A 27,686-nucleotide genomic window follows, 5' to 3' on the forward strand; every position below is an offset into this window, starting at 1 on the left:
TTTAAACTTTAAACAAAGTTATTAAAAAAAAAAAAACTGGTTATTTAAGAAAGCATTTCATAAGACGAGGTTTTCACAATGTTAGTTGAAATTTTTAAATTTTTAGCGTCGAGTTATTTCAGTGTGTTTTTTAAAAATAGCATATCTAACTAGCCTAGGCAATGTAGTTGCGTTGCTTGAACGCTTGTGTTGTGCGACGTAATTAAAAGTCTGCGTTGCCGTATAAAAATGTCAAAGAAAATGTTAAGCAATGTTATTTTACTATTGAGTCATCTTTCACACGAAAATGTTTTTAAAAAATTTAACAGTCAGAAAGAATGTTTCTTTACGCAAAACCGTGTGATTTTCTCATCTTTTTTAACAATATATATTTACGTATGCTTATAAAACTAGAAATTTTAACAATTCCCACCAGCAATGTTAACTTTGTTCTTATTGTTTTAGTGTTCTTCACCCCTCAATATTTCTCAATTATTAGCTTGAAAAACACAAAGACGTCATGAATCAGCAATCTTAACTAAAGAAAAAGAAAAAACCTTAAAAAAAGCACCGAAGAATTTTTGAGCACAATAGCAAAAATTTTGAGTGTTTTTTATGAATCACCGAAGAATGAATTCTTTGAAGAGTCAAAGACTTATTGTAATTTGAAAAATTACTAATGTCAACAACGGTCATTTTAAGTAAACACATTTTAATCTGTCTCGTTTTTATTTACATTTAGAGACCCTTTTTCAAACTGGGTAGGATTCGTTTTAAAAAGAATCCATTTATATTTAATGCGTTTGTACTTAACATAGTATTGTGAAAAACATAGATGCAAAACCTTTTCACAATTATAAACGGTAGGTGACGTTTGTACGGTTTCTGCTATCTACATGTCATTGTGTGTGTGTGTGTATGTGTGTGTGTGTGTATATATATATATATATATATATATATATATATATATATATATATATATATATATATATATATATATATATATATATATATATATATATATATATATATATATATATTCTTTCATTTATATTGTATTAGAAAAAAAGCGCTCTATAGAATTTAAAAATTCAAATTTTTTGAACTAAAGTTTCAATTTTTAAAATTTTTTAAAATTTATATTTTAAAAAATCTTCAGTCTTACAGACATCTCAGTAGGTCAATATTTTGTTTTTCTCCTTTTTCCATAGCAACTTGTTTTCCATTACTGAAGATTTTTAAAGAAACCAAAAATATTTAAAGCCCGGTTCCATAATAGTATTTTTATATATAAAGTTAGATTCATGTTCAACCTTCAAATTTTATATTGATTATATGGAAAAAAATATTTTTTATTTATATATGGTGGTTTTTTTTTAGCATAAAAACTTTTTACTGACGAATAAAATTAAATTTTATTCCTCAATTTGAAAATTGTTTGTGGAATTAGTTTTCGAATATATATTTTGAAGAAGCAATGGCTTTTACTGTTAATAATAACTGCAAGTTTTGTCATAAGCGGTTGTATTTATTAACAATCTGTACAAAACATACGAATACGAAACATCCAAAACATACTGTACGAAACAAACGATACAAAAAAGTAAAATGAAAACTAGTTTATTTATATTCGGTAATATTTTAAAACTGTTACTTTGAAACCAATTAATCGGTTAAAAGGAAACTAAACCTTAAGATTTTTTTTGACTATACGCAATTGATATTATTATATTTATAAAAACAAGTTCATAAGATTAGCATCTAATTATAGATAAAATAATAAAAAACCTAATTATAGACTGCATAACTGGGCGATCATCCGCAATTTATAACCAATTATTTTTATACATGCAACAATGATGCCAATGAAGACATGAATCATTAAATTAAGTATATTGAAATAATAAACGGTATGCTACGCGCAATTCAATCAGTTTAATTTTTAGCCTTAAAATGCCAATGATGGTTTTCAGTATTCAGTGTAATATTTTCATTGAATATAACACTGAAAACTGTAAACTCGTTTATTTAACGTTTACCCATTTGACGTTAGCGCGACGTTTACCCGACTTACGTTAGCATGGCTTTATTTCACTTTGTTAACTTGGTTTGTTTTTTTCATTTAGTAAAAAATGAAATTCATTTGTGGAACAATCATTTTCTTATTAAGTACGCAAAAGGTGGTGTCCAATCCTTTTCAGGTTTTTTTTTTTTGTTTTCTTTTTATTAATTCTAATTTTATTATTTACATGGTAATATTTATAACTATAAAGCGACTTTTTTAAAAAAAAAAAAATGAAAAAGTGACTCCAACGTTATATATCTTTTTATTTTTTTTATTTTTTGCAAGAAAGCGCTATGCTTAAGCTAACTAAAATCAAGATTTTTACGGCGTTTTCCAGCACAGAAATACTTTTTACTGCAGTAATTTATATTCTAGTTTTTATACAGTATATTTATGAAAAAAAAAAAATTCGAATTTAATTTTTACTTTAGAAGCAATGCACAATTAATGAGGAATGTAAACTTGACGAATTATGTTCAGATAGAAAATGTGTGAAGATTCTCTCTAACGAAAACATAGTAAGTCGCAGGTTATACGTTATATGGCTGAATAGAAACCGATGTTAATTTATTTTTAAGTAAAAACAACACTTTTTAGGCCTTTCAGTTACAATACCACTATTGTATTTTTTTATGACGATTTATGAATTACATGATGCAATATAATATTCTTTTTTTCTTTTAGAAAAATAGTTTTTGTATAACAAACCAGGATTGTCCTAAAACTTACTTTTGTGACGTGAGCAACCATATTTGTTCAGAGGTTAAAACTATTAAGGATTTCATGAAAAAGCAAACGGTAGGCACTAATGAACTAATTTGACTTTTTTTTCAAATTTTTGTAACACTTTTTTATTTTATTTTTTTATTTTAGATATATCTTTTTATTTTATTCTATAAAATGAAAAAATATTCTTTTTATCAATAGTGTCGAGGTGTGTTTAAATCTTATTGCTCAAGCGATCTTTCCTGCACATGCAAAGAACATCGTATGGTTTGTCGGGAAAGAGAATGCGTTTATGAAGATTTACAAAAAAAGGTATAAAATGTTTTTAAAGTTACTAACCATATTTATAATTATTGTTTTACCAAAAAGTTACTAATCATATCCATAATTATCATCACGCTAAAAATATTATAATACCAGAAAAGTTAGTGTTACGTTTGCATATGATTGGTTGCTCATCAAGTCTATGTTGACACTCCGCATAATTGAAAATCTGGCATAATCTACATGATCATTGGGATAAACAAAGTTTATAATTCCCCCCCCCCCTCCTCCTCCAAAAAAAAACAAACAAAAAACAAAACAAATTCTTGTTAAAAAAATTATCGTTCAGAGCCTCAAACTATTTTTATAAGTGTTTTACTAACTATTGTAAGTTAATAGAATTATAATTCTTTACCATTATTTAATTACCAGCATTACTTTTTTATCTAGTGGTATTGCGATTTATCCTTCTTTTTTAAATGACTAAAAAAGTCTAATATACAAGCCTGTACAAATATACCAGTAGGCTTCTTTTGGACACTCTTGCTTTTATACGAGTCGAGAGAAATATTTTTTGAAGATCGAAAGTTGAAAGGCATATAATATTGCTAAAAGAAGTTCAGCAGATTGATCAAATAAAAAAGAGAGTGACTAAGAACTTCCAATTAAGAAAGACAATGACTAGGAACTATACTAATTTCAGGACTAAAAAAAGTTTGTTTTTTTCCGTTGTATTAATAGTAACTTAACTATTTAATGATTAAACTTTATGGCATTTTTAGTTCTAAATACTAAACAGTTTTTACAAGTATTTAAAATTAATTATGGTACAACAATGACTTACAAACAATGTGATTGGAACTCATATACAACGCGACACCTACAGAATCTATTTTTGGGCCAAATAACACAAAGTAGGAATTGCTCAATTGCATATTCAATACTGCTGCAATAACTAACGAAAAACAAGTTGGCCCAGCAATAAAGGCTATTTGGTCTTTACTAATTATTCTTGATGATTTTATTTTGATTAAATTTTTTGTCTTAATATAACTTAGTGGTGGTAATAATACGTTTTGTGTGTGTGTTTTTTACACAATTAAGCAATATTCTTTACACAATCTTTTTTTTTCTAGAGAAAAGTAACAAGTTGTCAACAGAATAAAGATTGCTCACTTGGCTTTATATGTTCAAATAAAAAATGCATTGAAGACCAAAGCTTGGACTTTCTGCAACTACTTTCAAAATTAGTAAAAACTCTTTTTTGATTTTTTTTTTAATATAAGTGATCACCATTTTTAACTACGAGTGAAACACACAGCAATAGGAATTAATTATTTTCAGCCATGTGTAAATAATAATAGAGAGTAACTAGCCTAAAACGTGTAAGAAATAAATTATTTTACCAGATAAATTTATTTTTAAGGAAAGAAAACTCAACCAAGAAAATACAGTTCATTCAACAAAAACGGTGGTTATCGAAAACAAGCGATAAACTTTGATTTATCGAAGTTACGTTTATAATACAGATTGACAACACTTTTACAGTAAATCATAGTGCTGCAAATTTTTATTACTTGTGTATATTATTTAGAAATATTTTTAGAAATATTTATTTAACGAATTTATTTAATAAAACTAAAAAAGACTGATGTACATATTCTGACATAGATATTTTGAGAATAAATTAAATTATGTGTGACGTTTCGACTATTTTTAAATCGCCTTTTTAATACTTATTTAATTAATTTTTATATCATTTTGATAATTGCACCAAGTTTTTGAACAATTAATCTATGTATCTAATTAATTTATTTACTTTAAAATTAACTAAAAATTACCAAGTATAAATAAGAAAAACAAAAAAAATCTGACAATTACCAAGAATAAACAACAGCAACAAAAAAAGTCAGTAGTAATTGAAAAATAAAGTTAAAAAATTATTTTTGAAACTTTTTTCTTTTTTTTTTCTATTTGTAAAGTTTTTTACACTACGACAAATGAATCTTTGAATATTTTTAAAGAATTTTGTTCCAAAACATTTTTATTTTAAGAGTTTATTTAGTTGTTTTAATTTTTGTTTCAAACTTTAAAAATTGATTTAATAACTGTCAAAAAAAAATAAATTTTTTTTCAACTTTTGGATTACACTCTGGTAAGGATGAGTAGCGCTCCATACTATTTCTTACTATGCCACTCACGACTTGCTCAGCTGTTTTTAATTCTTTTATTACTGAATACTCTGGTCGAATAATTCTTTTAAAATGGCAACTTAAATAAGATGCTGTGAACCAAATAGAAAAAGATTTTTAAAAATAAGTTACTTGAGTGCTTTACGTTTTCTAAACCGTTTAATTATTAACTATAAATTCTTAACTTATAAAACATCTGATTTATAATGTAAGAGATATATTAGTAAACATTTCACATTACTTTTTTTTAATTCAAATTTAAAGTTTGTTGTAAATTCAACTAACATATTGTACATTACAGTTGTGCATATAAAAGAAACATTTTTTTAGCATAAATATAAAATAACAAAAAGTTTTTTACATTGTTTTGTCATTAAAAATATCGTAGATAAATATTTTGCATTTTCATATTGCAACAAGTGTTATTTTTAAAAATAAATGTGATCTAATCTAGATATATTTCTAATCAATGTTTTTAAAGTCTAATTCCATTGACTAAGAACTTATTTAAAAGTTATATCTCTTTGACGTCAAATTACTAAGTTATAGAATGTTTGACATTCTTCATGATTCTGCTTATGCTTTTAACGTGTGTCTATATATATATATATATATATATATATATATATATATATATATATATATATATATATATATATATATATATATATATATATATATATATATATATAGATATATATATATATATATATATATATATATATACATATATATATATATATATATATATATATATATATATATATATATATATATATATATATATATACATATATATATATATATATATATATATATATATATATATATATATATATATATATATATATATATATATATATATATATATATATATATATATATATATATATATATATATATATATATATATATATATATATATATATATATAGATATATTCATGCTGCTTTTGACCCTAGCCTCATTTTTAAAATTAAGAAAAAGTTTTCTTTTTTAAAGTTATACTGATATTCGAGTATAAGTTACGTTTTGTGCTGTTACTTTTGTTGTACTCCAAGTATTGCTTTGTGAAACTTTTTTCTTAAAAATATTTAATATTATAATTGATATTAAACATAAAAAAAAATTATTTCAAAAGTTAATAAATCACTTTATGTTTTATATGAAAATATAAACAACAACTTTTCTACAAAATTCTTATAAATATTATTATAAGAAACGCTAATAAAAAATTGAAAATTTGTAAAACTAAGTCACAAAATGTAAAATTAATTGAAATAGCGCCGCCTGTTTTTCTTTTATCGATAACGAAACCATTCCACAAAGCTTATTAATCGTCTGCTAATATTTATATAAACTAAATAGGATCAAGGCAAAGTTACATTACTTGTATAACTTTGGTTCAAGTAATCGTAATTTCTTTAAAATATCTCTTATTTAAACAATTTAGAACTGATTTTTATCTCAGATATTAGTTAAACATTTAATTAAATGAAAAAAATTTATACTTAAAAATTTTGAATCATCATCCACTGCACATTAGTTCAATGTAACCTAACTCCATAATTGTCACAAAAAAAAAAAAAAAATTTGCCGTTAAATATCAAACAAAGTTTTTTTTATATTTATTTATTTACTTACTTTTTTATTAAGTCATCTATAGTTTAAGTATAAATGAAATATATTAAGTATAAATGAAATATATTAAGTATAAATGAAATATATTGAGTATAAATGAAATATATTAAGTATAAATGAAATATATTGAAATATAAAACTAAATAAAGTCGAAAATAAAAAAATATGAAAACCATACATAATTAGCGAAATCCTAATAATAATGTTTTTAATTGTCATAATATCGATTTAATAACAATTAAAAACAAATGTCAAAAAAAGTATAAAGAGAAACAATAAAAAGAACTGGTTACTCAGATATTAAATCAAAGTGTTATTTTTACGTAATTCACTTGTTTATTTTTACATAGTTCACTTGTTTCCACTCGAATTTTAAACCAAATTTGTCGAAAGCAGAATCCAAAAAACATAACAAATAAATTTAGCAACTATTATTTGAGTGAAGATGTTTGAAAATATGCGAGTTTTTAACTAATTGCCAATTACAGACACAAATGATTAAACACTGTAAAAGGAATCCTATAGTGCTTAATCATGTCTTGAGATGGCGAGAAGTTTTGATAGTATAACGAGATTTACTTTACAAGACGAATCCATTACAATTTTTAAACAATAACGAATATAAAATCTATTGTTAAGAGATTTTTTGGAGAAAAGTTTCAAACTTTTAGCGAAGCGAAAACCAATATTACTGTGATCGAAAATGTATTTTTATTATTGCGTTTAGTTTTGTTTGGTGAAATCAAATACTTCCTAATATATGGCAGTAAAAAACAATAACAATTTTATAGATTTTTGAACTGTAATAAAATTAGTTTTACTCAGATAAAAAACGTTATTAGCTTTGTTTAGATAAGAACTGTGGATTTTCTCAATCAACCAAGACATGTACGTGTTGAAACTGTTTAATTTACTTATTGTATAAATAACAAGTTTTTGATTTATCTTATTTTTTTATTGTAAAAGAAATAGAACAATATTTATTATTTATATATATTTCTGATATTTTGATATTTATATATATATATCATGGTCATATATATAAGATCATGGTCATAAAAAATTTAAATGGTGTGTAATGATGCTAAAAAAGATCATGGTTATAACAAAACTTAAATGATGTGTAATGATCCTTAAAGAGATCATGGTCATGACAAAGTTATTTAAAATAATAAACATGTTTGTTTATCATTAATATAATAAACTTTAACAATACTATTTATAAAGAGATTAATGAATATAAATAAAATTGATAGCAATTAAATGAAATAAATTTAGTAAACAAGGGTATATGCGTATGTAAAAATGTATATGTAAAAGTAAAACTACTCTATTTTTAATCTTTTTTTTTAAATCTAATGAGATGCTCTACCAGATCTATGCAAAGAAAAGAAAAAAGTTATCAATAGGAAAGATCAAATGCTGCATACTCTATAAATAAAATAAAAAACACGACGAAAGAACAAATTTGTTAATGCTAATATACGTAAATTTAATAATGCTAATATACGTAAAAAAAAAAAAAAAAACTAGATAAAAAAAGTTTTCTAAGGACGAACCAACAATCTTTGTGTAAAAATGCAATTTAACTGAATGACAAGTCACAACACAATAAATTTTGAAAAAGCTAGAGATAGCTTGTTTGAAACCTTCGTTTCTTCTTGTTAAAAGGAAAATCTTTAAAACATTGCAACAAAGATATAAGATTGGGTACTAAAGAAAAAAATCGGGTACTAAAGAAAAGCGGACAAGAATTTCATTATGACAACAATACTACATTTAAAGACCATCATTAGATTTGCAGGGTTTGAGAAAACAGAGATAGAAAAATTATGTGATAATAAAGATTTTATCAGTTTTTTGCAATATGTTTAATTTATGGCTTTCAAACATAAAAGTAGAAAAAACATTAAAACTTAAAAAATAGACATAAAGTTTAAGATTTGTAGGGAAACCGTGACTAGTACCTACTGACACTACGTTTAACTTCGGAGTTTTCCAAAAATTTCCACTAATCACACGAAATTTTTTTACTCAACCGATTTATGCTTCAGTGTAGTTTCAAAGCAATTTTGCGTATGCGCATACAAAATATGGCATTTTTTGAGTTTTACTAATTTTGGAATTTTTGTACATAATTACTTTTCCAATTCTTAAAAGCAAAAACTATTACTACATATAAGCTAAAATAGATTTGATTCTTTTATGGTTCTTTATTAACCTATGTTATGTTGTAACCTATTTGTGATTTTTACCATTTTGTGTTTTTTCGGATCACTAGGTCATTTTCTGAAAAGTAAAAAGCTCTTGGCACAATAATCTCGAGTCAGCTATTACCCATAAGTTTTTTCGCAACTGAAGCATTGTATAATGTAAGACCACACACTGCAAAAGTATCCCGTGCAGTCTGGAAAGGATTTGAACTGTCAGAAATTGCGGCCACTAGCTCAGCCTTATTGTGTAGATTCGTTTTTTTTAGAAATTTTTTTCCATTTGCTAAACTAATTTTTAATAGGATTGAGTAATAGTAAACACGGCGGTAAATAATAAAAGTTAAATCGCTTTTAAATAGCAAAATCGCTAAAAATATTTAAAAGGTAACGCTTTGACATGTGGGTAACATTAACATGTATTAAATTAAATGTTTTTACCCGTCACTATTGTTTAAATTATTTTAACAGGTTCTGTAGCCAGATGTTAAATGAACAAATACAACTATTTTTATCTGCATAATAGTAAGTACAAATAACATAATACGGCAAGCATAAATAAGCATAAATTAAATTAATTACTAGTTACTTTGTTGCAGAAAAACTTTTGTTAAAAGATAAGTAAAACCATACTATAATATCGCTGTTCATGTGATTTTATAATGTTGTTTCCAAATACTAAGCATTTGAGATTTTTTTTTAGCATTTTTTTTAAATACATATTTCAGGTAACATTGACAGGAATACTTAAGTCACCTCAGGGGTATAGAATCTTCCAAAAGTTGGCGGAATGTCTTACACGATTACATCGTGAAAGATTCAGCAGAAACAAAGCAAACCCAAGCAAACAGAGCAAACACTAAACTAAAAGAATTAATGTAAATAAATCAAAAAAAGTACCAATACATCAAATATCAACAGATCTAAAAACTGACACTTGCAAAAAGTTAAAATCCATACATAATAATATTGTATATTAATGGTAAAAACAAAACATCAGAAACTAAAATGTAAAATACTATCTCGTTGTTTCAGAAACTTAACAAAACTCCAGAATGTCTGTCATAAAAAAAATTCAGCAAAAAAAAATAACACAGCAAGATTTTGTCGGAGTCAGTTATTGAATCATTAATGTGTTGTAGTGCTTAATAGTAATAGTAATATATTTGAGCTGCAATTGATAACTTGGTGAGTGTACCATGTACACTAAGACAGCTATATCATTATTCAGCATAATAAAATTATTTAAAATCCAAATATCAAGTTTAGCTTTAAAAGAGTTCACAGAAATAGCATTAGGGACATCAGTAGGTAGTCAGTAAAAAGATGCTCTGCTTGTTAAAAAATAATGCTGAGACAAAAAACTAGTTATTTCGCAATTATATTTTATTTGATGACCTCTTGCTGATTGATAACTTCTTGGCAAAATTTTATTAATTAAGTTTACTTTTTTTAATTCCATTGAATAACTTGTGTATTTGAATCAAGTCATCCATCTTACAACTAAAGTAGTAAGACCCATTTTACCAGTCTTACAAAAGTTGTGTATACAATTTTTAGTAATGCACTATTTAAACTTAAAAATGTATTCCTCAAAATACCCAAAACTTTATTTGTTTTACTTGCACATAGAGTTATTTGATTTTTCCATTTCAAGTCAGAGGTAAATGCTACGCCAAGATTTATTCAGTGCCCAGTTGACAGCTTTATATAACTTATTTTTCAATAGGTATTATTTCTTGCATAAATCACACTTGCTTCACAATCGGTTCTTGATAATACTTTTGCATCATCACCATACATCTTTGAAATATTAACATAGTTCTCAGCCAAATTATTAACATAAATTATAGGTAGTAAAGGGCCAATAACAGAGCCCTGTGGCGCACCACTAAATATATCCTGCCAAGATGAGATAATTTCTTCCATGAAAACTCTTTGTCTTCTATTTTTCAGAAATGTTTCAACCAATTTTATTTTTAAGGTCTATGATTGTTACTAAATAGTTTTAAATTGCGCCAAAACTATTTCTATAACCCTTTGATTTTATTACTGATTAAGTAAGGAAAACTTTAAAGCTCCAATCAACGAAACTTTAGACTATTTTGTTATACCATTGCGATATCATGGTTGCAGCAACTTAGAAGATAAGTTTTTATTGTTATATTGTATTTTAAATCCCATTGAATTAAACACGAAAAATTGTATAACCTATAGCAGTATAGTTTACCGAGCGCAATCAATATAGTGAGAACACAAAACTAGGTCACCGAAAAAAAAAGACACAAAAAAACTTTAAACCAATGGTGCACATGCATTTTTTGAGGAATAACATTCAAAATGTGTCAAAACGTAGAAAATAAGACGTTTTACTAGAAAAATGCAAAAATAGCCTTAATTAATTTCTTTTGAAAATTAAACGCATTGTTCCAATTAAGGCGCTGTTCCGATTACGGCAACTCTCACCTACCAGGTACTTTTTTTTTTTTTTTGAATAGTTTGACAATTCATAGAAAAAAATTTTTTAATCATAAATTAAAATACTTTTTTATTTCTTCAAGTAAACATTATCAGAACTGAAGCTAATTGATATCTTTCAAATAATAGTATTTAGTTTAGATTTTACAACTTTTTAATACTGCTAACTTTTAAAACGAAAAATAGGTTAGTGCCAGTGTATATTCAAAATGTTTTCGCTGTTTTGTTTATCAAATTTACGATGATAGTTTTACCTCTCACAATGCAAATTAATATTTACGGCACAAATTATACTGATGTCAATGTTACCCCATATAGAGGATGACATTGACAGTTGCACACCAACAACAAAATGAGTTATGTATCAATAATATAACATGACCGATTAAATTTTTTATCAGTTTATGGTAGCAATATTATTGGTAAACACGTAAAAATATTTCGCATCAAATAATTTTGTCACAAAAATTATTTCCTAAGGACATGTCGATGTTACACCACTTTACCTTACCCATCCATAATTAAATTTTGAACGCTCAACATTCGACGAAAGCGGACATTATTCATGAAAAATATTTTAAAATGGTATTTTAATATACTTGTCATAAATGCCTGATTCTCGGAGATTCATCTACTTAATTCCTAAATAAAATCAGTAAAAAGTTAAATGCACCATTACTGGATTTGCAAAAATTCAGTTATAGGGCAATGCCATTTTGATTAATAGCACATCGAATGGAAATGTTTCGAGAACAAATTGAAGAGATAATTGCTTATCTCTTTAAGAAGATTTATTCTCTTAAGAGATAAACCTTCTTAAAGAAGTTATGTAATCCGCGTCAACCCAAGATTTGATTATGTTCTTTTGAAAGTTTTTGATTTGGAACAGAATTTTGACGATTTGCTATAATTCGATCAGTTTTGATAAATTGACGAATAATTTCATAACAGCCGTACGTTTGATGTTAAAAACTTGAAGTATTTCTCTTGACGTCTTTTGGTTTTCATTTGATGAAATTGCCCTTTCTCGATTAAAAAATGATACAGTACTTTTTTTTTCTTCAAATTTTGTGGATGCAAAATGAAAAAATACTTTCTGTATTTATAGCTTTTAAAATCAGATATGATTTAAATGTATAGTCAATCCGTAGGCAGGATTCGATGTTTCAGATATAACACTTTCAGAAATCGCACAATTATTTCAGCAACCTAAAACTTAAATATGTTAATGCTTATGTCAAATGAGAGTGCTTTACAAAAAAATCTCAGTCTAAGAACAAAAAAACCCATGAAAAAATGCTTCCCCACCCCGTTTGTAAAGGCAATGAGTTAATGAAATTTACCCTTTTAAGCATATTAAACTACAGTTAAACTTATCGACAAGTTTTTAACTTTATTAAATAATTTTTTATCATTTAAAAGTTACGACCATGTAAAATTTCCGTCTTTCCCAAAATTAGGGGGTTATAAATTTCATATGCTCACAACTTTCGAACGTCAAAAGATTATTAAATAAAATTAAAAATCAGTTGATGAATTTTAATTTAATGCAATATGCTAAAAAAAGAAATATTTTATTAACTCGTTGCTCTCACATTCGGGGTGGAAGTGCACACTTTTTGAGGTATTTTTGTTCCCAGGCTCCAATCATCTCAAATTTTTGCAAAACACTTTTATTTGAAATAAGCATGGACATAATTAAGTTTAAAGTTTACACAATTCCTAAGTGTCATATCCGATTTATCAAACTATACGGATCTGATGTATGACCAATTATATTAACTATATTGATGTGACGGGTCTGATGTATGACCAATTATATTAATTAATATATTAATTGATATGACGGGTATGTATACTGTAACTATATGTATGTAACTATACTGATGTGACGGGTATGATGTATGCCTAATAATATTAGTTAACTATATAGATTGATGTGATTTAACAATTGAATACATTTAAATAAATTTTATTTAACTCATTACAAAAAATAAAACTACATAAAACTTGTGATAAATAGTCCGAAATACATTTCAATATAGTTTTTTTTTTAAATTTATATAAATAAAATTCATAAAAATATAAAATAATTCATAAAAAGACTCAAAAGAAAAGTTTAAAAGAGATTTTTCAAAAAAAAAAATTAAGTAATTTGACAGTAACTATTTTGTTTACCACGCGATAAACAATAAGAAAAACATAAATAATTTAAAAAATGATGTAATCAATAAATATTAAACATAAATTTAAAAAAGTAATTTTCATAATATATAAATAACAAAATGGTATAAAAATATTTTTAAACAATAAATAAATCGATTTAAATAAATCAGAGATTTTAAAAAATACAACAAATTTAAAATTAATATTGATATTAATAAAATTATTTATGCAACAGCTATTGCAATTGTACCAACGCAACAATAATTAAGTTATGCAACAACTTTGCAAGTTAATGCAAATGCAACTAGTTTCTTGAATAATTAGAACAAGATAATTATAACAATATAATTATAAAAAGATAATTATAACAAGATAATTATAAAAAGATAATTATAACAAGATAATTATAACAATATAATTATAACAAGATAATTATAAAAAGATAATTATAACAAGATAATTATAACAAGATAGTTTAATATTAGTACAAAATAATTTAGTTTTGAAGAAATATAATGCGAATCAGTTGTTTTTTATTCAGACCGATACGTTACACAAAAAAGAGCTATAAAAGGATAAAAAGGTATAAAAATATTACGTACATAAATTGATACTTTTTTTCCATGAGTTAACTGGTTATTCATATTAACATTAGGTTGTAAATTAGATATGTGGTGTAAGATTTGCAAAAACTTTATTAAAAAAAAAAATTATCAAAATAGGTAAACCGCTTGGATACGGATACGGATACGGATAAGATACGGATTTCCAATACCAGGCCACTGGTACTACCTATTAAATTAAAAAACAAATCACTCAACTTATATATTGCTTTAGAGCTTGTCGCCTTTATCTATTCACTAGTCATATAAAAATTTTTTTTTCATTTTTTGGCGAGACTTTTTAAAAATCGCGCAAGTTAAAAAACGCATAAAACAAACACTCTATGGCACATTACACTATAACTCTTTGTCTCTAGACATTAAAGCTCTTCTCTTTTTTCATTGTTATTGACGGATTTATCACCTTGGTCGTTAGTTAAGTAGTTTTTGTAGACATCTATAGGGTCCATATTGCCATCTATGTGAAAAGAAACCAAATACCGATGCGACAAAAATTCTTTGTTATATTGGTTGGGTTGTGCCTGTAAAATATAAAATATTAAATATAATATATTATATAAAATATTAAATATAACATTTTTTGTTTAAATATTAATATTTAAACAAAAAATGTAATATTTATTATAGCAGTTTTGAAAAATAAATAGGAAAAATTATTTTATAAACTTCAATATAAAATTTATTGTTATAATATTATATTTAAATTAGATAAATATTAAATTTATATAAATTATATTTTTTTAGCACTTTTTATTTTTACAAATCATTTCATAAAAGAAATAAAATGGCTTTTGAAAGATGATATTTGCTATACTACCATTTCTGCAAACAAACAAAAAAATTAACCTGATGAAATGAATTTGTATGAACTAATGGAATTCGAAGTTGTTTAATAGCAGCTCCTAGCCACATGTCGCCAGGATCACCAACATTATGACACTTGTATATACTGCTCACAATCAACTGTACAGCAGGACGACTTAAAACTATTCTATTTAAAAAATATATATATATATATATATATAAATATATATATATATATATATATATATATATATATATATATATATATATATATATATATTATATATATATATAAATATATATACATATATACTTGTGTGTGTATGTATAAGCTGGACGGGGGCACATTAACCATAGGAGTAGGTTAGCCCAGTAGAATTTATTTAAGACTAGCCACTTTAACAAATCTTGGATTATAGTAACTCAACCCTCTTTATAAAAAAATACTTTTTGGATCAATTTTGGGGGTGTGAGGTTGTTTTAACGACTTTTGATGCATCAAAGTACATTTTAAACAGCTTGTTTAACATGTTTATGATCACCGGTGTTGGACAGTGCTGCATTATTTAACTGCCAATTTTAAAGCTTATAGCCGAAGGATTATTTTAGCTTATGTTGTTCCACAATACTAATTGATGGTTTAAGGAGAAAATTGCTTAAACTCTAATGGGGTCACAGTATATTCAATAAATTGCCTTCTACATCTAATGCTTTGTAAAACAGTACATGAATGCCAATTAATTCCTTCAAATTCTAACAATAACAACTTTTAATGTTACAGAGTTTAGAGATATTAAGAGAATTATTAAACTAAAAATTAAAGAGTTCAAAGTTAATGCTACAGTACACAAGAATAGCTACAGTGAGAGATCTACTATCTCCTTTAGAAATTTTATTCTCCTAAATAAGGCAAAAAACCTGCGGACAATTTCTGACTATGCGAAAAGATTTCAGGTACCTCTAGTGTAACTAGATTAATTTAATTAATATTTTATAATAATTAATATCTAGAGCTTATTTAATATAAACTATTATTATGCTCATATAAACTTTGAAAAACACTGCTGAGATATTTCAATTTTTAATAAAGGTATCGGGACAGATACTTTTTATGATTGTAATGTTTATGTCTAATAGTATATTAATAATATATATATTTTATATTTCTTTCTAGGTATTCAAACCATAATAGAAAGTTTTGCTTAAAGAATACATAATAAAAGCAAGTGACATTTACTATGATCTTGGAAGAGGATTGATGGTTTGTATGTATAAATATATATATATATATATATATATATATATATATATATATATATATATATATATATATATATATATATATATATATATATATATATAACTTAGTTTTATTCATAACAAGGCTGCAAACAGCCACTTTTAGGTTGGAAGTTACTAGAAAACAAAGAATATTGTTAAAGAGCAAGGAAACAGTTGATAGAAAACTTGTAAAGCTGAAGGTTTATGAGTCAGGAAAACATGAAGATGGGAGATAACTCTAAAGGGTTGAAGTGCGGTAAAAAAAAACTAGATAAATAAAACTTTTTAGAGGATGCAGGGACAGATACAGTAAAAGAATGAGACTTTGCTAAATGACGAGTCAAGCAAGGGTGAGTTTTAGTTGATGGAACTAGAGGTGATTGCTCCTTTGAGTAGCCACCATAATAGTATTTGTAAAAGAGAAAGAGATGCAAACTTATGACAACGGGAGAGAGGCTGAAGCTTGACAAATAGAGCAGGTCGAACTACATTTAAAATGCATTTTTGGATCTTGTTTAGAAGAGAAGGAGCATCATTAGAAGAACCAACAGAAGTTCCTCCTGTATATGAATAAGACTATATAATAGGAGGTAGAGAATGGAATCAGGAGTAAGATAATGGAAAACGCAATAAAGAAAAACAACTTTAGCAGATGCTAACTAAGCAATTGATTGTATATATGGTTTTCATAAGAGGTCATTAGTGAATGATAATCCAAAAAGACATAAAGAAGAGGACTCAGTAAGAAAGTAGCCACTAAGTGAACCTGGATAACTTTGTTATTTAATATTTAACATGGGGTTCGGCTAAAAGATACAAATGATCATTATAACATTCATTGATAAATTTTATCATATAAAATTTTTAAATATAGATATTGGGTTGCCATTCACTAATATAGGAATGTCCACAGTATTGGAATAACTGTTTGCAGTAAATAACTGATTTTTGTTGGAGGTAAAATTTACAAGCCACTGCAAGCCCCAATCTGTTACAGAAGTGAGATCAGATTCAAGACCAACTACCTGTTTCATGCGATCAAAAAGAGAAAACATTTTGTTAAGACAGGAGTATAAAGTTAAGTTGTCAGCAAAGAGTCACTTTAAATGTAAGGTTGTCAGGAAGAGCATTGATATTTATGAGAAACAAAACAGGACCAGAGACAGAATCTTGAGGTACCCCAGAAGTTACTGGAAATAAAGAAGAGTGTTGGCCTTTGAGGATGACTTTGATAAATTGGTTAGAAAAAAACAATTTGATAATATCAAAAACCTTCCCAGGTACACCATATGAAGCAAGCATATGGAGAAGACTAGTATGCCAAATTTTATCAAAAGCTTTAGATGTATCAAGAGCAATAACCCTAGCCTTGCTGCCTCCATCTAATGCACGATAAAATTTTTTAGTCACAGCAATTAGCAAATCAGCCATGGAGCAAAAAGATAGAAAACCATATTAATTGTCTAACAGTAAGTTATTTGACTCAAGATAGGATCTTAGAAATTTGTTGATCAAAGACCCAAAGACCTTGCTAATAACAGATAGAAGACTAATGGGACAATAGTTGGAGGAACCAGAATGTTCATCAGAGCTTTTAAAAATTGGAACAGATGCCATTTTCCAGCAGGCAGGAAAACAAGACTCAGTCAACTACTTAATAAATAGTTTAAAAAGAATTGAAGAGAGTTCTGGAGAACACTTTTGTAAGACTATGGCAGGAATGTTGTCTGGACCACAAGCTGTAGAAGAGTTTAATTGAGATATGATTTAAGCAACATAAGCTGGAGTGGTTTGAATGTCTAACAATGGGTTAACCTGTTTAACTGGAAAGGATGGAACAGTATGGCCATAAGATTCAAGAGTCGAATCAGAATAAAGCTCTTTTAAAATAGTTCAGCCTTATTCTTGGGAGAGGTAATAAGATCAGTACCACGAATGAGAGATGGAATGTTAGACCTTCCTTTGTTAAAGACGCTGCTATAGATTTTCCAAAAATCTCTAGAGCCTAACTTCTGAGATAAGATACAAGGTTTAGTGAACTGGAAATAATGGAGCTTAGCATTAGACAGCAACTTTTTGCATTAATTTCTTGCAATAATAAATAGCATTTGTTCTCAAGAGAGTTGTTCTTTTAAAAAAGATGAAAAAAATGATTACAATCAGATATAGCAGCTGCACAAAAAGGTGAAAACCATAGAGTAGAATGAGGCTTTAGGGTAGTTATAAGTAGTGCAATGATAGAATGAGTCCAAAGAAGAAGTATGAGATCAAAGATTTATAGAGATCATTGCATGGTCTGAACCACCTAAAGGAAAAAAAAGAAGAAACTAGGGTTGCCTAGAAAACGAGTGAAAAAATTATCTGAGTAAGAGATTGAGAAATGCAGAAGTGGCTTTAGTGCCAGCAGGGTTAGTGGTGTTAGAGCCAAGCCATTCAGTGTGAAGTCAGCAAAATAAAAAAACAAGAATGATTAAAAAAATTTTTTTTTATCAAAGGAGCTAGTCTTAGTAACTTCAAAACAAGCAAGATAAGATAACTTACTTGTCAACCTATAAAAAAATAAATGCAACAACAAAAAAAGATAACATTGTAGACATTATCTTGTATTTTAGTTGCTTCATATCCTTCTCAAACAGGTTTTCAGGTGTGTGATACAGTGTTCATGCTGTCAGCGCCAGGCACATGTGAATGAGTGTGTGTATATATATATATATATATATATATATATATATATATATATATATATATATATATATATATATATATATATATATATATATATATATATATATATATACATACATACTGACATAAATGCAAACTGGCATAACTGTAAATTAAGATAAGTACACAGAAAGAACTTGCAAACATTGGCATAAGTGTGAGCTGTCATTAGTGTGAAGCAGTTGCTAAAACTTGCATTAGTGTAAACTGGCATAACGATGCTGAAGGAATTGACAAAGTGCGAATTGGCATAAGTGCAAATCTTCATAAATGCAAAGCAATAATTAGCATATGTACAAACTAGCATATATGCACCCAAAAAAATTACCAAAAACTTGCATTAGTGCACCAAAAGAATTTACAATCATTGGCATAAGTGTAAATCTGTATAAGGATTAGGATTTATGCCAATAATTGCAAATACTTTTGGTGCACTTATGGCAGTTTACATCCATGGCAGGTTTTGCAAATGATTTATGCCAATTTTTGCAACTGTTTCGCATTTATTTAAAAAAATTACCTTTAAACTAATCACTTTTTTTATAATACAAAACATACATTACTTGTACTACATTTTTCAATAATATTGATTAGTAACGCTGGGCAACAAAAAAAAACTTTCTTTTTAGATTCAATTAACAGCATTAGGTTTTTCTAGATCAGATTTTTGAGCTAATTAAGAAAATGGAATCCATTTTGATCCTATACATCCAATTTTTCTGAAATTTTAAATATTGTTTTTTTATCTTAAACCAGTTTTAAGCTATAGTTTTTGCACACTTTCAATTTCAAACATTCCTATTTTAAATTGCGTAAATGTAAGTTTGTATTTATATTCCATTCACAGTAAAAAAATGAGGTAGAATTTAGATCCTATCTGTATTTTATTGCAGGATGTCTTAAATCTGCAGACGTTTTTGTAGAAATAGTTCAAACAGTTTCTGTTACACTTGTGTAATTATGTCACTAAAAGACAGAAGAGAAAAATGAATTCAAAATTTCTTACTGCTTACGACTTCTATTTTGGATTCAAGGTGTTTCAGATGAACATGGTGAAATGTTCACCATGTCCAAATCAGGAGATTCGGACCATGGAGAAGAGGTATCAAGGCAAATAAAATGAAGCTATGATGGCCGATTATTGTTGGTCTTTAAAAAGATACTCAAGAGACTCATAAACGACAGTCCAAGCTCACTCATCATTTATAAACACTTGTAACCATATCTTATTCATGTCATGTTTTATATTTCCTTATATAAAAAGCAGCATTTACACTAAAAGTGTTTTTTGAATACTCCTAGAAATTGGGATGAATAGGATAAAAACTAATGCAATTTTTGGATTCAGCATTAACTCGAATTAACTAGAGAGACATAATTATGTTGGCTGGAAAAAAACTTTGTTGACCAGTGTAATCAATCAAGTAATTTTACTTTGTTACTACATGAAATCTTTTTTATATTTTTTTAAATTTTGAATACAAAAATTTACTTTTGCCATTTTATAATAATTATCAAATTTTATAATAGCTATTATATTTTATTGAATTTCATTCGTTTTCCTGCTGACAAATGTGTTTCTTATGTAACTTTTTGGATTCAGGCTGGCATGGAATCTTTAATTACCTCTTAAAAATTCCAAGTTCCGTACATTACTATAAGTTTGAGTACATTACCATTCATAAATTCCATTTATGAATAGTAATATACTTGATGAGTCATCTACGGTCTGACTTCTAGGATCTCTTATTTCTAATCTTTCTTGGAAAGAACCATTCATTCTTTCTTTCTTGGAAAAAACCTTTTTTTTTTCAACATCATCACTTCCAGCAAGGTTGCAATCAACCAATATTAAAGTTACTGGAAGAGAAAAGAAGTTTATATAAGTTTCACCTCGACGAGTCATCTACTTTTCATCTTCTAGGATTAACTGTTACTTACGATCTTTCTTGTAAACCATATGTCAAATCCATTGCAAAATTAGCATCTGCTAAAGTTGCACCTCTTTATTGTGCTTGCCAGTTTCTTACTCCGGATTCAAATCTTTATTTCTATAAACTTCAAATCCGTCCTTGTATGGAACACTATTGTCATATCTGTAGCAGATCTTCTCTTTCTCTTTTAGACAAGGTTCAAAACTGCATTGTAAACATAGTTGGACCTACTCATGCAGCCAACCTTCAACACCGTCGTAATGTTGCTTCTCTTTCTCATTTCTATTAATACAATAATGGGCACTGCTCTAAAGAGCTAACATCTTTTGTGCCATTTACTAAAATTCATTGTTATGTTACTCATTATTCAATTAAGTCTCATCTTTTTACTGTGACTTTTCCTAAGTGATCAAAAAATTCTTATTTGTCTAGTTTTTTCCTCAAACATCAGTTCTCTGGAATTCACTACCTTTATCTTGTTTTCCTGATTCATATAATTTGCAATATTTTAAGTCGTCTGTTAATCGTTATCTTGCTTTATAAACTTCATCTTTTCTCTACCAGCAACTTCCAACTCTAATAGTGGTTACTTGCAGCATTGTAGAACGTGAAGATGTTAAAAAAGTTTAAACAGGTTTCTTCCAGTGGTATGTAAATAGTGTTTTACACTTTTAATAAAAAATTCTTTACTCTACCCTTATGCGAACAACTTTTTAAGCTTATTCTTCAACATCTGTTAAAAGTTTTAAAACTTACCCTCCGCCTCCTGCAGGATATTCATATCCATAAGCGTCATTAATTAAAAAGCCATATTTTTCACCAAGGACCAGAGCAACTTTAGGATCATAACATGCTAAAATCTTCTGCAGAGAATTGAAGCTAAGATTCATATAAATATAATAAGATTATCATTTTTAAAAAAGTAAAAAATAATGTCATAAAAATAAGAAGTAAAAATAGAAATTTAGTATATATTAAAATAAAAAATTATCATTTATATTAAGATTACTTCATAACTGTGTTGTCATCTATAACAACCAACCAAGAAACTTTTCTCCATTTGTCTTTAGAAAATATTTGTAATATATTAAAGAACTTTTGACAATGCCCTTTTTCTATGTTTGCAACTTCAGCACATTCAGTAGGGATGGTTTTATCAACAACATCACTGTAATAAACTATATTCTTTGCATGTAAACCAATAGTTTTTTGAATAACTGGAACTGCAATAAAAAAATTAAATGAAGATATATTAAAATAAATATTAATTTATAAACATATAAATAAATTATATGCAACCTAACTTTATTTAATTATATATTATTTAATTATATATTATGTATTATCTAACTTTATTTAATTATATATTAGATATTTAATTATAAGTTAAATTAGTTATTTTTATATACATATATATTATTTATTAATATATTAATTTTGACCTCAAAGTTTGCTATATAATAATTTAATAGAATAATATTTTTGTAAAATTATGGTTTTCACAATAAGTTTGAACAAATTTCCAAGATATCAAGCATTTTTCAGTTTGTTTTACTAAACTAAAAAAAAATTTTTTTTTCGGACCATATAAAACAAACCATTATTATTGAATCAATATTTGTCTCAGTAAGGGGGCTTCATATAGTACGTGCGCAGGAAAACAAACCATTTAGTACTCCTTCCCCCTTCTACACACCTATATTCTTTTAACAACCCCCTTTCTCTCTGCATACAAATGAATTTTTTACAAAATCAACCCCCCCTCTTTTCCTAACAAATTATAAAAAGCATTAAAAAAACAAAAAAAACTTTTAGTTAATTAAACATTTCTGTTACATAACAATGATTTTTTAAACTTGTAAAATTCTTTTGTTAAAAAAAAGAAATCGAGCTTTAGGAGAGATAGAGAACGACACATAGTCAAATCATGTATGTACTCGCTGTCTTTAACTCACCCTCCTCTATCTTGTATGCATTCATCTGTTTTGGGGTATCCTCCTTTTCCCCATACCTGCGGACATACTTTATGGAAGGCCCCTAATATTCTAATATACACCTATTAGTGTATATTAGAATACTATTTATTTATATCTCTCTCACATTTCAAATTGCTTTCACCATGGCTATAGAGCCTTATCTACAATTCCTCAACAACTATAATGTTTTAGCAATCTATGTCTTCCCTAGTCTGTTGGAGAAAATTCCTAATCAACCATAATATTGTATAAATGTATATGAATGTCTCTAAGCAGATTTCATAAATGAAGGTTTCCATATATTTGATGTTGTTTTTGTGAAGGTATTTTCTGGTGTGATTGACTGATTAAGTTATTAGCTGATTCCTGTTAGTATTTGTTACTTTGTACTTAGTTTTTATGCTTAAACAAGTTAGTAGTAACTTAATCTTAATAGTTTTCAAGTAAAACAAAAAATACTTGTTATGGATATCATGAGTTTATACTTGAGGAGATAACAGAAAAAATACTTACTGTTGGTATCATGAGTTTATGTTTGAGGAGATAACAGAAAAAATGAATGAGCCTATCACAAAAGGACACAAAAAAGGAAAAAATAAATTTAAAAACCAATAAGCTAACTTAAAGCCTAAAAATCAAAATGTTATATTTCATATTGTACTTGATTACAGAATTATCTCTTTTATTTTAATTTACTAAGTTTATTATTTATATTAATTTTATTATTTGTTTAAGAGTTAATAGTAAATAGCAAAATTATAATAATAAAAAATAAAAATAATAACATAAATAAACTATAATATAATATCGATAAAAAAATTTAAATAACTAAAAAAATATTATTGATTTATAAAAAAGTAAAAAACAAACAGTTATAAATAAAATAAATTAAAAAAAAGAGTTCCCAACTTCTTACTTCTTGTTTCATGAAACTTCTGGCTGGTTTGAACTGATACCAAAATATTATCAGCATCGACTTCTCCCTTCAATTATTTAAACATTTATTTATTACAATTATATATTTAAACTGATATCACTGATAGTAGTTTTTAAAAATTCAGTTCAAAAAATCAAAAATAGCATAAGAGAATGTTTAAAACAAATTTTTAAAACAGCATGCTCTTCCAAATGTTAACCAACTTAGCAGAACAGGACCGAGCAATTAAATTATTTAAGTGAATCTCATAAACTGAAAGTAAACTCATTTAAATTTTAACTGGATTTACAATCTTAAGATTTTAAATAATTTTATTAAAAGATTTTAAATCCAATATTGTCGAAAAACAAATACATCCACAATGTGTCACTGTTTGGTGTTGATTTTGGGCTGGAGGCTTAATTGGACCATACTATTTTGCAAATGAGGCTGGTCAAGCAGTGACTGTTACTGGTGCTTGATATCACGACATAGTATCCCAGTTCTTTTTGTCGAAATTGGATGATATTGAAGTGGCCAATATGTGGTTTCAACAAAACGGTGCCATGCTGGTGAAACACTTTAAAAGTTATTTAGTGCTAATCATTATCACAACATTTTAAATGCATAGAATTTTAGATTTTAGATTGTTATTGAACTTAAAAGTCTTATAGAGTCTTTTCCGATTTTATTTCGATGAAACCCATTGAGTCCATTGCACAACAAACATCTGTTACTAGGTTACCTCTCTTTATCATGCTCACAATTTTGTTATTCCTAATTCCATTCACTAATTCTATAATCCTAATTTTATTCTTAATATCTAATCTTATAATTTTTTTTTTTTTTATAAATCTTGTATAAAATACTGCTGTACATATTTTGGGTTGGTTATTCTAATGATGCACTTACTTTTTTAGATAAGGCCTCAAAAAAAAAAAATGATGTATTGCAAACATAGTTGCACCTATTTTAGTAAACAGACTTGAACCACTGTCATACTTTGTAAGTTTTCAATCTAGTGCAACAAGTTATTAGATGCTCCAAAAAAATTAAAGTTTCAATACTTGTGCTTCCTGCCTATTTTTTTCTATTATTTTATGATTTTTTTTTCCTATTTTTTTATTATTTTTATGACAACAACTCTTTTTATTTTTATACTTTAGTTTAGTCACCATGCCAACAAACAAATGAAACAAGCCAATGAAAATTACAAAAATCTCAAAAACTTTACAGTTTTCCAAATTATTCAAGTAATCAATTATAAATATTATGCAACAGTTCTGGAATGGTTTCCTTAGGTTTACTGTTCATAAACTTAAAATGCTTACTCATACTACAAACAACAAGAGATTGTGCACTATGCTAATAAGCAAAAATTAAGCCAGAGAATCATGCAAATTTGTTTTGTTAAAATTCAAGATTTCAGATCGGCGCTTTTCAACTGTTTGCAATTGGTATTGTATCTGCATTTCTTCCTTTGTAATTATTCCAGCAAAATCTGTGATGAGCTTGACTGCTTGATCTTTGCCCTTTTTTTTTGGTATAAAGTCTGTCAATTTCTATTTTCACCTGGAAATCTTGGTATGCTATGAAAAAGTACTGTTTTAACTTCTTACCAAAAATCTTTTCTTTTTCTTTGTTTGATTTGCACCTTTTCATCCTCTTAAGTGTCTTATATTTATCATACAGATCAAGAATTTTTGCTTTTACTTTGTCTTTAAGTTGTATTTCAATGCTGGTTTCAGCCTACTTCTGCTGAACTTCAATAACGACTTTTTCAACTTTGTACTTACAATATTTTGTAATTTGTACAACGGCTATGCTTCTCTTGCTTAATTAGTCCATCTTTCAAATAAAAGAACAAGCGAATAACATCTCCTTTTGTGTGGGCTCTGGAAGCTAGTAATTCCAATATGGGCCAGATATCATTATTCTTCCTCAGAGTCATGGCACAGTTAGCACACTGTTATTAATTAGCAATCAAACACACAGTACTATCTAGAGAAATTAAATTCATAACATTTTCAATTGCACAAACACCAACAGGAAGTCAGCAATTTTTTCACTTGTTACTTACTAATTATGGTAGCGCATGAAACTTTTTAATATTACCGTAATTTCCTGTTTTACATTCATTCATTTTACATTCATTACATTCATTATTACATTTTGGCACGCTGGTGGCAAGGTTACAGTTTTTAAACTCAAATAAAAATTTACTCATTTCATATGCATGCATAAACGAATAAAGAAAAGAGCAGGGAGCAAGTTTTTTACTAACTTTTTTTTTTGAAATCAACTTCTGGAGCGCCCTACTAGTCATTCATTTTGCTGTATCTATTTACTCTATCCTTTTACTGTAACTGTTTCTTCATGCTTAAAAAATGATTATCTTTTTTTTTTTCTCAAATTTTTTTTATAATTGTCTCCCAGCTGACTCAAACAGTTTTGACTCATACAGTTTTTTTTAATCAGCTGTTTTCTTGCTCTTTAATTTTTCTTCTAGTAAATCCCAATTTAAATATTGGTTGCTGCAGCCTTGCTAAAAGTAGTGGTAAAAATATAAATTTTATGAATTAAATATGTCTGTGTTAATAAAGCTTCAAAAAAAGGCTTTAAGAAAAATGTGTTTTAAGTATTTTAACAAACAATTGTGCAAAGTGTAAGTGTATGTCAAATGTTTAAAAATAATAAATAATAAAAATATATTAAAAAAAAAATTGTTTTGCAAAATAAAAACACATGTTTGCAATAAAATGTAACTTTAACGTTAAGGTCTTAATTTCAAACTTCTAAATATCTACCCAATCTTTATAACATATCCATATGTTCACCCAAACCGCTTGTTTGTGTTAAACTAAAACACTTACACAGTTTGGAACCTCCCACATTGTTGATGTTGCACATACTCCAAGTTGAATTGGTTTGTTTATACAAAATGCTGGAACATCGGTAAGCATTGTTCCATTGCCTTCATTATAAAAATAGTAAGCAACCTAAAATTTTATAAATTGATTAATCAAACAGCGTGTCAAATAAAGAATTTAATCTTAATTTTTTTGTAACACTTCAATTTTCTTTGTGTAATTGCTTTATGTTGAACTTTTTTTCACACTTTTAAATTCAGCAAATTGATTTTTGATAAATTTTACATTTAAGATATAACTAAATCTAATAAAAAATGTAATACTTAGATAATGAGTTGTCCACAAATTACATCACACGAAGGAGAGGGGGATGTTAGCAACTTTATGACAGGTTATGGAAAAAGTTGGAAAAGGTTATTAAATTTTGTAATGCAAAATTTTTTTTTTCTAGTTGCAAATTTAGAAAAACTATTGATTAAAAGAGCACCTAGCCTAAATCATAATCACTTCAGCTACTAATAATTTAACTTAACTTGGATTGATTTATCAATTTGAGTATAGTTTTATTGAAATCAACTTTTTAAATTGACTTAATTTTTAGCAGAATAATGTTAACTTTGCTGCACCGTGACACTAACTTATTGCTAAAGAAGTTATTTAAACAATATATTTATCAAAAATTATCTTTGGTGGTTATTTGTCCGTTTAGTCACTGTTAATTTATACGACTATCGAATTATAGGAGGGTAAAAGAATATATGTACATTTCATTTCTTCCATACCTCAAGTCAGTCAATAAATGTAACTACACTGCGACTACTGAACTCAATTTATGCA

The 27,686-nt window shown here is 26.7% G+C and overlaps 2 protein-coding genes across 3 annotated transcripts in view; one reads left to right on the top strand and one right to left on the bottom strand.

Annotated features, from left to right (window-relative positions):
* The first annotated feature begins 695 nt into the window (after positions 1–695).
* Positions 696–4,736, top strand: LOC101236166 (uncharacterized). The gene is made up of 7 exons (XM_065807312.1): positions 696–842; positions 2,106–2,180; positions 2,476–2,562; positions 2,729–2,842; positions 2,972–3,082; positions 4,171–4,284; positions 4,461–4,736. Exons 2-7 carry the CDS (start codon positions 2,112–2,114, stop codon positions 4,527–4,529), a joined length of 564 nt encoding a protein of 187 aa, XP_065663384.1. The 5' UTR covers positions 696–842; positions 2,106–2,111; the 3' UTR covers positions 4,530–4,736.
* A 9,691-nt stretch (positions 4,737–14,427) lies between these two features.
* The window catches only part of LOC100200315 (beta-1,3-glucosyltransferase), a 54,182-nt gene continuing 40,923 nt past the window's right edge, over positions 14,428–27,686 (bottom strand). The window contains exons 9-15 of one of the 2 annotated variants that reach the window (XM_065807314.1): positions 26,853–26,978; positions 23,980–24,046; positions 22,097–22,310; positions 21,844–21,966; positions 15,191–15,335; positions 14,680–14,865; positions 14,428–14,513 (exon numbers count right to left, since the gene is read on the bottom strand). In XM_065807314.1, the coding sequence (XP_065663386.1) occupies positions 14,704–14,865; positions 15,191–15,335; positions 21,844–21,966; positions 22,097–22,310; positions 23,980–24,046; positions 26,853–26,978 (837 nt within the window). In that variant the 3' untranslated portion in view covers positions 14,428–14,513; positions 14,680–14,703. Of the gene's footprint in view, positions 14,514–14,552; positions 14,866–15,190; positions 15,336–21,843; positions 21,967–22,096; positions 22,311–23,979; positions 24,047–26,852; positions 26,979–27,686 lie in introns of those variants that run through there. The other variant, XM_065807313.1, reaches the window with a different exon arrangement.

Source organism: Hydra vulgaris, chromosome 10 (assembly GCF_038396675.1).
Source record: "Hydra vulgaris chromosome 10, alternate assembly HydraT2T_AEP".
NCBI classification, from domain to species: domain Eukaryota; kingdom Metazoa; phylum Cnidaria; class Hydrozoa; order Anthoathecata; family Hydridae; genus Hydra; species Hydra vulgaris.